Raw genomic sequence first — 17,815 nt, forward strand, 5'->3', positions numbered from 1 at the left:
GCTGTAACTGTAGTGATCTTAAGCGTGAATTGAAGATCCAGAAACTTCTAATGTGCCTTTTCTTTGCAGCGAGATGAAGTGCAGCTCCTGTCTGACACACAAGCCCAGGTTCCACAGTTAGCTCCTAAATTGCTTTTCAGCTGCAGCTGGCAGGGTATTTACCTAAATTTAATTATATGCATGACTTTGGCTGTTATGAATAAGGCATGTACGAACTATTCCAGAATAAAGTACAGTATTCATGAGTAATACATTACCTCTGCAATGTTTCCCAGACCTTGGCTTTGGGCTTGTTGATAAATACTTGCAGTCACTTGTTCTGTCAACGTTAATTGCATGCTAAACCAGACTCCAACAGCACAGGCTTTTTTTCTTTTTTTTTTTTTTTCCTTTTCTTTTTTTTTAATACAGCAGAGGATGGCAGTAATGATTTCTACATCAAGGAGCTCAGTGAAATGATTTGCTTTGAATTTCACCACTGCAGAGTTCATCATCAGAGATTTTTCTATTTTTAATGTAAGATTTCTTTTTGTGAAAAATTAATAGCGCTGCCAGCTCAGCTCCGGCAGCCTTTGTCTGCTCTCACGGGCTGCCTGTGTCGGTGTCGGCTCCCGTAGCAGCCAGGGGTGCCTGCATGGACGTACACGTACATGTATATATAGAGACATAAAGATGAGTCTTCATCCTTCCAAGCCCCCGTGCAGCACGAACCCGTGCACACAGACAGCAGCTATAAGGAAGGTTGATGTAAATGAAGGCTATATATATATATATATGGGCACGAGGGGAGATGCTGGATTCAGCAGAGCAGTCTCTACACATCTGCTCCCTTATTCACCCAAAGCCCAGGCACATATAGCTGTGGGTGCAGCGCAAGGTGATGCAGGGAGGTGGTACCTCAAGCACATCCCTCATCACACCCCTGTCCCTCGTGCCACAGGTGGAAGGGACAAGGCATCGCTAATAAAATACCAGTGTGACCAAAGAGCTGCGATGGAGCATGGGGAAACACAAGAAAAAATACGGAAAGCTCCCAGATTTGTGCTTCATCTATATTCTTCTATCCCTCAGGCAAAGTAAAAGGGATTTAAAAGGGTGTAAAATTACTCTAGCGTTAAAGGCATTGCTCTACTGGAGTAAAAGACGGGTAAAAAAATAAGTGAGGATCAGTCCCGTTTACTTCTGAACCTACGAAGTCCAAATTCCCCGATTTACACCCACATCTCCCTTCTTCCAGCTAATCCCATGAAACCATTCCAAAATGCAGAGATTTGACACTATGCCCAGTGACTCTGGTCTTCCAAGAGACATGCATTCGTACGTTACCCAGCTCTGCAGAGTGCAATTTTATAACTCCAGCCCAGAGAGTAACGACTGCTCTGACAAAGCCTGGAGCCTCCTCCCCTTTCAGAAGGACGTCTGTCCAGACTGCAGAGAGGCCAAGCTCAGCTCAGCGAGCTCCTCTTGCAGGACCATTTAATCACCAAAACTGATTTATTGATTTTTGTAACACAGCTCCCCTCTGATGTTTTAATTGTGAATTAACTTGGAAGGACATTATACAAGAAAATTGAAACAAACTAGGGAACGCTCTTAAGCACGCGATATTCTTTCCTTCAGAATTAAACACTGGTTTAATTTGCTGAAGCTAACTGGGACAGCCAAGTTCAAAGCCAAGAAAAATCTTTCCATCCCTCGGGTCAGATCTCACTGCAGCAAGACAAGCTATGGAGCATCTGATCAAAAACCATCACCCTGCCTAGAAGTAACTGAGGACACAGCAGTGGTGTGCTAGCAATTCTAGCTGCTTTAGGAAACTGCAGTCACACTTCCCGATGAACAGGACAAGAAACCTATGGCAGCGTGGCAGCTGCTTGCTTTCTTCACCCAACAGTTGTCATATTTGCACTGACCCGCTCGTACCGTAATCACGACTGTTCGTTACACAGAGAAACATCTAATGGCCTCAACCGTAAACTAGAAATCCATCATTCTGGTTACTGAACGTGAGATTTCCAGGCTAAAAGGGGCTACACATGATTATCTAAGCTCACTTTTTTATAGTACAGATGATAAGGCTCAATCCATACATCCATAGATGCCTGGGTTAGACTTGCAAACCAAGTCCAGGCTCAACCCATGTGTCAACAGACGCACGAGCCATAGGCTTGCACACCACATCCAGCACCCCGGTTTCACTGGAGCAGGTCTCTTAGAAAGACATCCGATCACAATTTAATCCTTCAACCATGATGTTATTGCCACCAAGCAGAAGTGTTAGACTGACTATTTCTGGTTTAAAGGAGACAAAGCATTGCACAAAAAATCCATATCCAGTCATCATCCTAACTCTTAGTGCTTCGTTACTGTTCCCTGCAGCCTCGTGTAGTCTAAGTGGTAAAAGCAGCAAAACCATGATTTGTGTAAAGGAGAGCTAAAGAATTGCACGAACCACTCCGTGACCGTTTGAAAAGCAGAAATGGAATCACTTAATGGCATCTGGCCTATCCTTAAGAGCAATTTTAATTTAAGTAACAGTATCTTGGTGATGGAGGCCTTAAAAGTTTCTGACTTCTCATAAAATCAATAAGCTCACTGGATGTTTCTTCATTGCCAGGTTGTGACTGAACACCAGTAAAACCAATACCATCTGCACAGCTACAATCCTGTTCCCATCTAGAGGGACGTGCTCAAGAAACACAAGCTCCAAATGCAGCCAGCGCTGCCTTGCCCCACGTCCTCGGCCCCCAGCAGGCAGGGGAGGCTGATGGAGCGCGCGTGAGACGCAGCCAGGAGAGGAACAAACAGTAGTGAACAAGATCTGCAGCGTTTCGAGATGCTTTAGAACATTTGTGCTTAGTCACTCCTCACTTTGAAGGAGCTGGAAAGCTCCTTACCCCTCCGACGGGGTGTTAACAGCATCCACAGCCATATCATCCAGGTAGAAAGTTTATTCAAGTAACTTTCAGAGATGTAATAGCAATGACCTCACTGATCCAGCTCAGCTGAAACTGAAACTATGCTGCAGACCTACTTGCAATCCCCGTCTCAATTTCATTTCTCAAGGCCGTTTATGAAAAATTCCATAGGTACTAACCATGCTGCACCCGTATTTTATCAAGGATGGGGATTGCATACCTCAGATTATGTTACGTACTTGGCTATCACAGAGAAGGAGTACGTCTGTAGTTTATCTGGGATAAGAGAGCTGCATCCGTGTCAGGAGCTGATCCTGGAGAACCTCTACACTACATGAAACAAGGGCAGTCGGGTGCCGGGAACTGCCAAGAGAAGCAGCAAAGAAGAAAACCAGACAACTCTGATGGCACTCTTCAGATTTAAGGTAACAAAAGATACTTACAATGATTTAAAAATGCAGAACAGAAAAGGAAGGATAAAGAAGAGAAAAAAGCATTTCCAAATGCTTACAGGCCCTGATTTAATGAGATTTAAAAAACCAGACCCGGAGAGTAAAGATGCAATTCCCTTGTCTCCGTTCAGTTCGTAAGGCTTTTCAGAAAATCTGCTGGTTGCCAGGAACAGATTACTTTATATTCAGAGAAAAGAAGCGTTGTCCAAGAGCAGTGTGAAAAGACTGCTGGCATATTTAATAAATATGTTGGATGGGTAAAATGAATAACAACATCTTTCACTAAGCTCTCCAGTGACTACACAGTTAACAGACAGAGAAGATCTCAAAAGACCAACAGTGATACACTTTCTGTTCTCATTCAACCTGATGCAATTTAAAATACATGCGGTTATAGAAGAATGGGGAATGTGATTTGGAAGTGCTTTACCGCTGCTTTGACCAGGAGTAAACGACCACGTAAGAAGCAAGACGGAACAAAGTCAGGGTTACTCTCTCCAGAACTGTCGAAAGATGGCTTTGCTCTGCTAAGTGGGTCTTAGGATTTGAGGAATGAAATAACAGGAAGAAATTAAGTAACGTTTCTTTCTTCGGTCAGCATTGAGATTGCCTCCGATTAACTCCACTTGTCTCTTCTTGGTGCCTCAGTGCCACAGAATGGATTATTCCCTGAATATTTTCTTCCATTTAGATGTGAAAATGGTACAGCACGCTGAAGTTTACAGTCCAGAAGAAAATAAAAAGAAAAGATTTTATGAGGACAGTAACTCAAGACACTAAATATATTCAAAACCTCCTCTGCATCCGAACGCTTAGGTTGCATGTCTAATGAGCCAGTTAAAACAAGCTGCTCTACTGATGTCCTTTATGGTGGTAGCGATCACATCTGCTCTCCATCTCATCTGTCATGATTTATAATCTGTCTCCCATTTCTCCTCTTCTCTACCAACTGACACTGCAGCTGCAGCACTCCCCAAATTCCAGCGGAAAAACCCGCAGCTAAGTCACTTCACCGCTTCGCTAGACACAGAGCCACCACACGAATGAGGTCAAGTCTCCTTCTCTTCTCCGTGTACCCTGTCCCGAACCCTGCATTACACAAGCACTAGCTTCTGGTGCTCACAGAGGTCCCCATTACAGCTGCTTTATCAACGGCTTTAATCATTTATTTTTTAGCTACGTATTTCTGCATGAGATTAGAGTTAACATCTAGAGATGCTGGCAACGTGGATACTTGCATAAAAGAAGTTTCCTACAGTCATTCTGTTGAGCTATTGCCCATTCTTTTTACATTTCTGAACGTACTAGGTTACAAGTCATGGAATCAGAAAACTTTATTCTGGAAGTCATATGGGAAGCCTGAAAGTTGTATTTTCAGAGTCAGCACTCCATCAGGTCTCTACCGCCTGGTGAACAGATTGTGTTTGCCCCTCCAGTTAACTGGAGGACATTATGATGGATTCATCTTTGTGATTCAAAAATATGGCACTCACTACGGTCCGCTTGAGGAGTAAATTCAAAGAGCAAGAAACATTGTACCGTTGTTCTTATGCTATGGGTACAGATGAAGCCCTGCCCCAAATCACAGCTAAGCCACCACTTCTACTATGCTCTACACTTCTGCCAAAATTAGAGCTGTGGAAATGATCTTAAAACACCAGATCCCGTGGTGATTCGGTAATTCATTATACTAACTCAGCACAGGCTTCGTACGAGTGCAGACAACCGGACAATAGGCTGGGCAAGGAAAAAAAATTGACCTCCTGTATTTCGGTGACATGTGGCATCCAGCCCACAGCGGGAGATGGCAAAACAACAAATGACAACATGTTCCTCCTGGTTCTGCTGATTCACCAAGTGCTGGCATGTACCTGCACCTGGGGCCACTCAGAAAAGCCCAGTGTGAGCTACATTACGTGCAGAGCTAAAAGACTGGCGCTCCGGAGCTGTGAAAAACACATTAAGAGAGGTAATTCCAACGGTAAAGCAATGCTAAATAATAGTGGAAGCAGGAGCGTTCAGCTCCCTGCTGCACCTCGAGACCTGGGGTTGCCACTGACTGCTGACCGCTTGGGAAAACCGGATTATTTCATCTCCGTCCCCACAAGGTGCTAGTGGGCACGGCATTATTTTTAATTTTCTGCCTAAGTAGATAAGAGATTCATATAAATCCTAAACCTATTATTTTGCCTCATCTTGAATTCAAATAGCACCTTTGCTTTGCTGAGTAAAATCCATCCCACATGAACGCAGACAAAACACTTAAGACACAGCCTGAGTTTTGGCGAACACTCGATCACTTCAGCTAATGATAAAGCACAGTGTATTTCAAGAGCTTTTCAGAATCTTGTAATATAAAAGAGGAAGAAAGTAAATTAATACATGCATCATAATGACAAAGTGGGTTACATATGGAGGAGCTAACTGTGGATAATTTTTAAGAAGCTGACGTGTAATGCAAGGACCCACCCCCCATTTAATGCTGTTTGTTGAATCCCTGAATTTTTATAAATATAATTTTCACCGACTTCTTTTTCTCCGAACTTTCCAAATTAATTATCTTTTGACTGGGGATTATTTGTCAATGAGATTAAGCATTCCATCAAAATGAAAACCAAAAAACCTTCTTTTTTTTCTGATGTACACACTCTATCATTTTGCTGGGTAATATATAAAAACATTAATTTTGTGTAGGAAAAGTCTCCACTTGCAGTATGCCTCCCGAGAGAAAAAGGAAAATGCAAAATACCTACACTGTATTGTATTAAAAGACAGCTCTGCTAGAAACCATGGCAACTCGGCATGTTGGATGAGAGCTGCGTACTTCTGTCTGGATCGCCGCCGCATGCTAATGCACGCAGGGTGCCTTTATTTTATTCGGGGTTTCAGGGACAGGGACGGATTTGGTTTGCGGAGGTGGAAGTGGAGGGAAGAGACGAGAAGATGCCCTCAACCTCAACGATGGAGCCACCAGTACTTCTCCCTGATTATGTTTTTTGTGATATCCCCGATTGTTAGGTATCTTCTAATAAAGTCAATGAGCAGGAGGTGCCTGATAAAGCCTTGGTGCACCAAGGAGAGTATTTATTGCAGAGTACGGATTCCTCACGCAGTATTTCCAAGCTTGAGTTTCAGAGGCAGATCAGCCCAGTGGTGCCATCGCTGAACAAGGCACCAACACCCTGATTTTGAGAGATGCCAAATACCTGCTGGTCTCTCTCCATACCGGAGCATTCAGCTTTTCTGGAAACAGGGCCACAGATGTTGGGGATTTCAGACTACCACTGCATCTTAGTCTCCATGAGAACAGCTCTGCATCTCCGCGCAGTGAAAACGTCCTGCGCACAGCAGGATATTCCTCCCAAGCTCTCTACCGGGAGACTCTCCTCCATCACCATGCCGGTGACTGCTGTCCTCACCACTCTGACTCTTCTCATGGCAGGAAAAAAGCTTCTGTCCCCATCATACGGTAAACCACAGAGTAAGCGCAGTTAACCAAACATCTGTGCAACAGCAAGGAGCCAGAAGCAGAATAGAGCCTTTGTTGTGTTAAGGAACAGTTTAATTTCTGCGGACGAAAAGCATTCTTCATTATGCTTACTTGCAGACTGGCCTTAATAAAGCCCAGCTCTGCAGAGTTTCTTCTCAGCCTACCCAACACCGCAGCTCCGGGTGGGAGAAACGCCTTGGGCTGCACTTCCAGAGTTCAGCAAACAGGAGCAAGCCTACGCCGAAGGCACCAGCTCTGCAGCTTCCCACCTTCTCCGAGTTCCAGCCCGGCGCAGGTCACCTCCCCGGGAGCAGCACGTCCATGCCTGGGCAAGTCACCCTGGACCGCCCTCCAGGCAGCAGAGGGGATCGGCTATGGGATTCAGCTCATCTAAGTCAACGGCTAAAAAAGGCCAGATGAATTGCTTCAAGTATTGAAGGAGATCAGAGCGACTGCCTGAGGAACAGATGCATGGATTGCAAGCATCTAAAATTCGGTGTGATGAATCCAAGCCAGAGATGAAGATTTAAATACTTCATTTTGCTAAGGTCCTGCGGACGGTGGGAAGTTCTCCGAGCAGTGCAGACAAAAAGCCTGTTTCTACCCTGCTCCAGACCGAGCAGCGATGACGGGGGACAGACCACCAGCACGCACAACGCTGGGTAGTCCAGTGCCACCCTGAGAAGCAAAAGCCCAAATTAAGACAGTCGTGTGCGGGCAACAGCATAGATAGTACCTTTTTCCTTCCTTAGTGTTCCTGTACAAGAAAAGAAAATCTGTGAATCTACCTCAAAACCCAGTGTATTGGTTAGAAGAGCAGCCTGGACAGATTCAGCTCATCCAGTTTTATTTGTCAGTACTGGAGACATCTCCTGGTGAGCCCATCACCCCGAGCTCCCTTCATAAATCAACAGGAGGAGACACTTCCCAAGCACTCTTCATCTGACCTATTTTAGCCTTTTAGCTCATGATGAAATGAATCATTCTTATTTCTCTCCTCTGACTATAAAGCAAGTCTAGACAAGTAACTCGGATGTTGATAGTTAAATCTGGAAAGAGTAATTTCACTTCTGGGGTCCATGTCTGACTACAGCTCTCTTACTGCCTTGCCAGGGCAAATCATTTCACTTCTGTCTCTCTCACAGTCCCTTCATCAGCAGCACAGGGATAAAATATTTTATTAGTGTTGTAAAAGCATGGAAAATAACTGCATGGAAGTTTCTGATTAAGTCTAGGCAGAAAACAGCACAGCATTATAGCAGACTTTAGGTTAAGAAATACAAGTGTAAGAGTGAACGTACAATAATAACCATTTTCTCTGTGCACCAGTCACAAAGGATCGGGGTTTTCCCTAAAACGTTTTATGTTATTTGTCAACTAAGACACTTGGTCAACAGTGCTACACTGACGGGCTGGGGAAGTCATTACTGCAATGCTGGTTAAATGCTCTGACAAACGCTTTTTTGGTGCCCTGTTATTAAACAACGGTGGATGCTGGGGGGGTTCTCCTGCGGGACAGCCTGCAGCGACAGCGTTCCCCTTCGATGCCAATTAAGCCTTTGCTTTGGACAGCAAACGCACGGTGAGTGTTCAAAGAAGGGGGTTAGCATCTCAACAGGCTAACACAAAAACCTGGAGGATGAAGATCAGCTATTTATCTTAAAAGCGTAGAAAAATGTGGTAATTTCTGGACATTGTGTTCTTCCTCTCCCCTCTCTCCCCTGCTTCCGAGAACATTCTCATTAATGAAACGAGGAAGATTACCCCAGCTGCAGTGCTGCGGACACGAGGCCCATTATCCCAATTTCCTTCATAATGTCCTCACACCTGGACACTCTGTCAGGCTAAGTCAACTCAGAGCAGCTTCACAAAACCACATTTCACTTCAAAGCTCTTCTCCTGGGTAAAAAAATCAGCCTCAGCAGCCTGACTCTGTACGTATCGACATGGCAAGGTCAAAAAGCTTCACATTAACGGCGCATTTCTGCCACGCCTGATGATGAACTTGAGGAGCGGTCCATACAGTCGCCACGTCTTCTCAATCCCCAAGCGAGCAGAAAGAAATCAAACCAACTGTGAACAAACCAGACGCAGGCAAATTTTCATAGGCTGCTCCTATGAGCTCCATCAGTGGCAAGCTACGCTTCTTTTGGAAGAAATAAAATGAAAAATCATTACTTATCTTAATCGTCGCTAAGGGTTTACCATGCTCTGAGCTCAACGTCTCAATATTAGCTCTGCCCTGAGAGCTGGACAGGAGGATTTTGAGGAGCACAAGAGCTGAATCTCAGGGGGTCCTCTCTATTAATCACTGAAATGTATCCTGTTTCATTATCTACCAACAGAGTATAATGCAATTAGTGCACATTATACATTAGAGATATTTATTAGTCCTCCAGTACGTATGGACTCACACTCAAGGCAGTGGGAGCCCTTTACATGCACTGTAACTTCTTTTTCGCCAGTGGCAAGGAGCCGAGACAGGTTAACTCTGCAGGGATTCCCTACTTGCAAAGGGCATGAGCATTCCCCGTACACTTTAAAGTCACCATTAATTTATCATGTGAAATGGCACATACGGGGTGAAAAGTGATGCCTGAAAGTCTCCTGAAGAGTCTTGAGGGCAGCACGATGGGTTCGTGATGTTCAGGAAAGGTAGCACCACACCTGAGCCCTGAGCAGAGATCTATCACATCGCTGGTGCCTTGTTGAGCGAATAGGGGCTGATTTCTGCCTCCGTGCTAAAATCACACGCGGTTGCATGCCTCGTTTCAGTGCAAAACCACCTAAAATGTTCCACGTTCGAGTTCCATTCTCAATTTGGTATTCTGAGAACGCCCTTACCCATCGTTGTGAGACTGAAGAGGAGTATTTCTGGACTCGTGCATTGCTACCACACCCAGCACCCAACACACACGGATGCCTGACCCACCAGGTAAGCATCCTGCACCTTGATTTCATTTTCACGGTAACGAAGGAAAGCAGTGATTTTTCCGAGTTGCTCCTGCTACAGTTCGTTATCACGAGCGCTGTGCGATCAGCGATAATTGCCAGGCATGCTGGCTGCCGTCCCCTTGCCCGGCTGACAACAAGCTCTCTTACAGTCAGGTGAGCCAAAAACACAGGGGCCAGACAAAACTAGTAGCTCCAGGTGGGAGCAACTGGGAGGGAGAAAGCTCTTGGCTCCATGGGTGTAAGCACCACACAGGCATTGCAAACAGGGTGGAAAAGCATTATGCTCTGACAAGCACTTAATGACTCCGAGGAAGGATATTAAATAACTAACATTGATTGATATAAAGACACCTGCTGCTGTGAGACGCTTTACAAAGGGTTCGCTCGATTAGGACTATTGTACAGAACCTTCTAAAAGAGAGAAGATGCCTGTTGGGAGGTGCTATACAGTATTTTTCTACTGCAGCCTGTTTACCACAAAATTTAAAGTGGTAAATTACTCTGACACTGCTAACAGCTATAACTGCTTTAATCAGCCAGGTGGTTATTCAGCTCCAGCAGATACCATCATATTTTCTTCAGACTGACCAGAGGGTCTGGGAGATGCACTGACACAGCCTTGAATCGAGTGTTTCCGTGATTTTTATAATCATATTTTAAGAAACGGGCAGACAAAATGGAGCAAAGCTTATGGGGATAAACTACTAGAACTACAGTCAGAGCGTCTGTTTCCACTCTTCAGTAGAAACAAAGATAGCGTTGTTAATAGTGATCATTGGGTTTAGAGAATACAAATCTAACCTTGATTAAATTCTGTTCCCTGAGAGCTAAGCCAGGAACTCAGCTGCTATCAGGATGGAGATGATGGATGCATTTACAGTCCAAAATTGCTACAGCCTGATTCTGCTCCTTATTGTGTTTTCAAAAAGACATTTAGTAGGACTGCAAGGAACACAACTTCAAGAAGAAGCCAACTGCAAAAGACGTATCCACACTACTCATCTTTCATCTCCTTATCCTCTGCTTCATGTGCTTTCGATACCTTTGGAGAAAGGGAGGATGATTCCCCTTCCCTGCACTGAGCTGGCAGGAGTAATCTGCCAAAACACAGACACCCCTGGTGACGCCTGTACGGGAGCTAGTCAACGTGGGGTCTTCTGAGGAACAGTTCATCTCATTCCGAAGATGACTTTTAGGTTTGCCAGGTCAGTTGTGTGCCCAGGGCGTGCTTACTTCTTTCCATGAACAACATAAAGATCTAAGGTGACTAGTACAGATGTAGAGATCAACAGTGTAGACAGACCAAAGTCAGGTAACCGCGTCCATGTGCAACCTCAAAAATGAAATGACTCAGATAACAGTAGGAGACGAACACATTTGTAAGCTCTGATTTCTCAGAGCGTTTGCTTACCTAGGATCACAAAGAAACTTGGTCTTTTCACCTTCTTCTCTCCAAATAAGCCATTCTCGGAAAGAGGGATGAACAAACATTCGCGTCATATCTCTACGTTTGATAAGAAACATAGAAAGGTTCTCCATCCTCTGCTGAAAGTCATCCCACTCCAAAGTGCCCTCAATGTTACCTGCATTAATGGCCTGAAAAATATGTTCATCTGTTAATGGATGCAGAGATGCCACTGCCACATTCAAGAGAGGCATAACCCGATCAAAGGAAGACTGCGTTGGGAACTTCATATTGCACTGCAACAGGTAAACTTCTGACAGAGACACTGGGACTACTTTGTAGCTGGAGCTTTTTAGTACTAGGTATCCTTTCTCTATGAGATCAAAAGTGAGTTTTAGGTATAGATAGGACCCTTGGCTCAAGGTCTTGAGGTGAGAACTGAGTTTGCCAAACGTAGTGTTGTCCATTTTGCCATTAAGCGAGATGTTGTTCTGGATCTCCGAGCTGCTGTGTATCCGATGAAGGATATATGCCTGCAGGTCTTGGTCTATGGCTTCATTCTCTTCCAGTCTATCCAAAAATATTCTGTGGAAGGGCAACAGCTTAATTATTTCCTACAAAGAAAGAAAGAAAGAAAGAAAGAAAAAAGGATACTCATGCTGGCAGTGTTTATTATTCATTACGTAAACTTAATTCATATTCCAACAACACCTTTGAGACTCCTTTACGACATCTTCCATCAGGGCAAGCACACAAGATGGCAGTTTGTGCCCTCAGGACCTCACAACCTCATCTAAAAATCAAGCAGGTCGTGTGTGAAACATGACTGAAATAAAAATGAAGGACATCATTCTTCCTAATACCGCATCCATGGAAAGGGCTGGAAAATTCACATAGAGCAGTGCCCTTGTTATTCCTACCCCATCCCAACCACGTATCGACATGCCATCCCTTCTGCTGTCGTGTCAGAGGGAACGGACAACCAGACGATGGATCTGTGGCCAGAAGAAATTTTGCTGAAGCTGAACCCAAGTACCTCCCCGGGAGCATGCTCCCGTATCACGCAGCTGCTATCAACAGGGAGATGCATGGAAACACCAGGGCAGACAACAGCAAGTATTTTCCACTGCAAAGTAAATACGCCTTTCTGCTGCAGGATACTGTGGCCAAGGATTCTCTCATCTGCTGAGCTCACTGATGATGCTTATGCAACATAAACCAAAGATCATCAGAGGCCTTTCCAAAGGAATTCTTGCGTCACAGGCTCTGAGTCACCGTGAGGAGAGGAAAAATGATGCATCGGAGCTGGACAAGGCAGATTCAGGAGAAGCCATCAGCTCTCCAATAAAATAAAGAGGGTGAGCACAGTGCAAAATTAAAGCTTGCAGTGAAGACCGTAGGGCTGCAAAAGCCTTAATTAAATGAGGAACTCAAGTCATAGGGATGCCATTTACCTACAATTACGAAAAGATTTCTTCCAAATGATGTTTAATCTACTCCATTACTGAGCAAAAAAAGAACTCCAGCACAAAGCAGCAGATAGCCTGTGCTCTCCCGGTGTCTTGGGGAGCAGCTGCCGTTCCCAGCTACAAAGGCAGCGCGCAGCAGCTGGCGGCCTTGATGGAGCTGGAACCAGCACTCAGCTCCCTGCCAGGAGGACCACGGTAAACCAACCTGTGGATCTCCGTAAATATTAGCAAATCTCAGTAAAACTGCTTAACGGAGCTCAGTAAAAATGAACTCCACAGCTCTGTGCTAATGAAAAAATGGCTAATAATGAAAAAACAAGAAACGTAGAGCTGCAGACACGCCTTTCTGCCCGGAGCAGCTGGGTCAGCTGAAAAGCAGCTCTGAGCTGGCTCCCAAACGCGTGTCCTGTCCCTCTGACATCTGTCTCCTTCGGGCTCCTGGCTCCGATGCTCGGTGTGAGTGTTCCCACAAGTGATGCTGCAAATCAACCAGCTCTACAGTGAAGCAGTTGAAAGAAGAGATCTGCCCTAACTGCGTCGTTGTGTTTGCTTCCCAGCTTGCTCCATTCAGACGAGCAGTAGAGCCAACAAACCAAGGTCAGCTTAATCCTTACGCCAAGAGGGTGGTGATGAGCAGCTGAGAGCAGGCTGAAGGTAAAAACCGGCCCAGCTGCAAACTAAAATAAAAATACTTAAGAATAACCCAAACAACATTCAGCTTAGAGCTTCAGCACCTGCTCAAGACAGTCTTTGAGCTGAGTAATGTCTTGGCCCAACATTGACTCCTCCAGACTGAAACAATCACATCCTCACACTCTGGATCACGCAGAGGGGTAAGAAGATACAAATTTCTTTGCCTTTCCACGTAGAGGAGAGAATGTTCTTGAGCAGCACAGGCTGACAGACATCTGGCCCTACCCTCCTGAGATGCTCGGCGAGCAAGTAGCCTGTCGGCATGTGCGTTGTCTCACTCAAATCGTCTAACCTATTTGCTGATGAACATTTATTGACATGAGTAAGTGATGCTGGATGAGATCCATTCAAATCTGTACAGTGAGTTTGGGGACATGAACGTAAATCCAAGTACAAAAAAGCCAAAAGGATAACCTGAAATAAATGGTCTTAAGCAAATTCAGATATCCACTAAGATCTTTACCCAAGCCCATTACGACAACGACACAGTCTATCACAATTCTCGGTCTCAACATACCTGTAGACTTGTCCTAACTGTCACTACCAGCTTCAGCCAGGAAGGGAATTTTCCAATCATTTTGCTCAGGAATGATACTATGGTGTCCCCATAATCTGGTTTGTGAAATTCCGCCTCATTTAAACCATCAATTAAAATAATGAAATCTTCATCAGGGATTTTCCTCTCTGAGAGAAAGATAGAAAACATTTATTTGAAAGGCTAGACACACGACTGTAAAGTACTGCAAAGTCACTACAGTGTTTTAAAGCATCATCAGATACTGCTAAAGAAGGAAAAAGACACAGCAGCAGCATTTTTCTTATGATACATTAATTGCATACATACACAGAGGTAGGCTCACACATACACAATTTCAGTTCTTAAAAAATATGTATTTTAGTTATGACACACACAACTGTGACATCCCTCAGATGAAATCGCTGATCATCTTTTAAAAAATCACCTCTTCACAAAGTCCAATCTTATTTGATGTGACTCAGTATCTTTCTGAGAAGTTTTAATAAACACATTATTAGCGGTTCTCTATTGTTTTGTTATAGATCCCTCATCCTGATGTCAGCCTGTCTTAATTTTTGCAACTGCTAAATGAAGGTTCACCTCCCCAACACCACTAGATCCTTCCAATTTTGACATCTCCACTTTGGGCGTTGGCTTCTTGATCAACGAAGGTCTGATCAAGCATTTTGAAACAAAACCAAGCCTGATTCCCAGGTAAAACAATTATTTGAGGAGAGTAAACCATCAGTCTGCACGCATGGGGAAGGTCACTCAACATTTTGGAGGTTCAGAGACTTCAGCAGAGACTGTTCAAAACAACTCTGAACTTCCAGTATTGTAAAGGAGTTTGATCACAAGTCTGTAGCCAAAGCCTCTTTTATAAACAAGTCGGGGGAAATAAAAAAGATCCTACAAAAAGCAAACCACGGACTTTCTAAACAGGATTTTTTTGCTGCTGGTGAATACAGTCATCAGACTGATGTAGACAATGAAGTCAGTGTTTCTACATCAGACGCTGAGAGCTGAGTAGAGCTTTATAACTAATGACATAGATTCTTTTGGACTTGTATCTTAAGCTCAAACGGTACCTTCCAAAAGGTAATCTTGCCTAATAAACTCAAAACGGGTGGGAAACGGGACATCTGAGTCTATTGTTTTCACATGCTATTAATATGTACTACAGATTCCGACCCGTATGAAGTTTGCTCTCCTTTGTAAAGTACTATGGATAAATTCCGCTATCAAAAAGTTCAGTATTCCCAATAGCAGGAGAGCTTTTCTCTTTGACTTTAAATTGCATCAGGAAATTTTCTATAAAAACCCAGTACAAAATGTTCATCGATGACATGAGCCGTCTCTGTGGTGTTCCAGGGAGAACAGAGATGCGTAAACACCTTGCGCTCGGTACTGCTGAGCGTCTTGTCCTTGCCTTATGTTACCAAGTTGCATTTATTCCCTAACATACTGATAATATCCACATGAAAAACACATATTTTGCATTAAAATTACCATAGATCCTTTTTCAGTTAACTTCTCAGTAAGATTATTGGGTACACTAGAAAACAGACTTTATGACTCTGAAATCTTGGAGTGAATATAGTGCTTGAATTTTATACCCACATCTCATGTTTCTCATAAAGCCTGAGGGAGAGAGGAGAAAGCAGGCAGTAGGGGAAGAATCAGAACTTTGTTCTCCTATATATTATTTAGATTCCTTGAGATTAAATATACATATATATCTGAGAAACACAAATCTAACTTTCTCAGTGACGTTCACCATTAACGGCTGCGCAATAATTTTCTCCCAGTAGCATTAAAGCTTCAACAGCACCTTGTAAAAGACCTGCTGATATATTTACAGAGTCTTAAACGTTATATATTTTTAAACCAATTTCCAGACACTGCTCATTTTGTTACAAAACACTCGGTGCAAATTAGCTTGCCAGCACTCTCGATCAGCAAGGCTGAAAGATGGGAGTCCTGATCACTGGCTCCACTGGAGCTGTGTCGAGTGCAAAGCCCAAGACGGGGGGAAGAAGAAAAAAAAAAAAAAGCACTTTATATAACATTTTTCCACTCCCTAGAATTTAGGACCGGATGGGGGTCAACCTGCTTGGCAAGAAAAATAAGCATCCTCCAAAATGCTCTAAATTCGAGAGCTAGAATACCTGCCAAGGAGTTACTGTAATAACGACAAATTATTTTCCTTTAAAGCAGCAGTTCCTAAATGTATCTTTTTTTTTTTTTTTTTTTTAGTGTCGGTAGGAAAGAGTAGCCATGCTACTCCTACAGTGACATTTCTCCATGCCAGGAAAAGCAACTGCTGTCGAGCTGTGCTGGCTCTCCTTGTGCTTTGTGCCTGGTGGAACCACGCGTGTTGGACCCAGGTGCTGCTGCTCACAGTTTGGACACCGTGTTTTGAAGAGCTGATTTGAACAAAAGGGCTTGGAACCTGGTAGAAGCTGCAACTATTTCACGTTGGCTCCTACACTGTCATACATGGGGTGGTAACAGAAAATTACCTGAACTATTTTTGTAGCCAACTTGCAGCATGCCATTTTAATAAACATCGTTTTGCAGGACAACAGAGTCCTGAACTCTGCAACGCTCTGACAGTTTTCATGGCAACGAGCAAAGATCTTAAATTCAGCGATTGTCACAACAAATTAGTTGTATCTTGCAGAGGGAAGAACGAAAAGGAGACAAAACCAATGCCAATGCTGCGTTAGAAAAAGCTCCCAAGTCCGTAATCAGGTTAAGGTTTGTTACCAGTTCCCCTAGAAGCTTTACACAGGGTTATCTACAGACTTTTATGGTATCAGCTCTTTTGGTGAAGGCTTCAAATTCTCAAAAGCCCACTAAATAAAGGCAGGGAAAGGGAAAAACATTCACCCTCTGAACAAATAAACCAGAACGCACTGTCATAAGCAGCGCTGTGCATGGAAACTGTTGCTTGTTTTCACCTTCAGAACTGCGAGGACACGTTTAGGATGTGGAGGAAAGCAAGAAAAGAGAAAGCCAAAAGCACGCTGTCATTAGCGTTTCACCTACGGCCCTGAGACACACATCGGGAGGAGAGGGGTGGTTAACCCCTCACTTCCAAACAAGCACAACGGCATATTCTCACCTTCTCCAGATCCCACCTCTTCCCTGCAGCTCTCAAGATACGATGCAGAAGGATTAATCTATTGCTTCGTTTAAAAGCCCAGATGTGACTAAGTAGCATTTTTAAACTAATAATTAAAAAAAAAAAAAAAAAAAGGTGTGTGGGAGCTCAAGGAAAGCATAGGGAGTGTCGTTACAATACCTTTGTGCAGATTTTCCAAGGGCTCCAGGATTCCCCTGCGGAAGGAGGCCATGGGGTCCTGCACGCAGGACCGCAGGCTGAGCATGCTCTGCAGGTGGGGCTCTCGCAGGAGCTGCTCCCGGTAGGCAACGAACTGCGGCGAGCGGCAGAGCAGGGCGGCCACGTTGTGCACAAACTCCGGCACCAGGCAGGTGTAGGCATTATCAGCCTGGCAGTAGTGATAAGCGACAACCTGGCAGAGAGAAAACAAAGAACAAAACAAAACAAAAAAATGCAGCTTCATCAGACACGAGTCGGGCAAGTTGTTAAAAGCAGCGTTTTTCGTTTGGTGAGTTTGATGTATTCTGGCAGGCGAAGTCTTTAAGAGTACCGAGTGTTAACTACCTGTGACAAGAATCCAGACGAATCAGTTGGTAAAAACAGGCACTGATCCTGAAAAATGACTGGACCTGCCACTTGAGGAATAAATGAAATTAAGCTGTAGCTGCTCAGAGAGATGGACAGTGACAGTAACTGACACATCTCAAGCGTTGCGCTGAGCAGGGAACGATAGGATTGTGCTCCAAGCTCTGTTTAAGGACTTGGCGTCAGTAATAACTTGTGATTGTT

General features: G+C 44.1%; 1 protein-coding gene across 1 annotated transcript in view; it reads right to left on the bottom strand.

The window, feature by feature from the left end:
- Positions 1 to 17,815, bottom strand: part of TANC2 (tetratricopeptide repeat, ankyrin repeat and coiled-coil containing 2) — a gene marked incomplete at its 5' end in the record, with an annotated part of 106,460 nt that overhangs the window by 33,393 nt on the left and 55,252 nt on the right. The window contains 3 exon segments of the mRNA XM_009696372.1: positions 11,227 to 11,834; positions 13,900 to 14,066; positions 17,207 to 17,438. Of these exon segments, the coding sequence (XP_009694674.1) occupies positions 11,227 to 11,834; positions 13,900 to 14,066; positions 17,207 to 17,438 (1,007 nt within the window).

Source organism: Cariama cristata, unplaced genomic scaffold, assembly GCF_000690535.1.
Source record: "Cariama cristata isolate BGI_N322 unplaced genomic scaffold, ASM69053v1 scaffold2833, whole genome shotgun sequence".
Classification (NCBI taxonomy): Eukaryota; Metazoa; Chordata; class Aves; order Cariamiformes; family Cariamidae; genus Cariama; species Cariama cristata.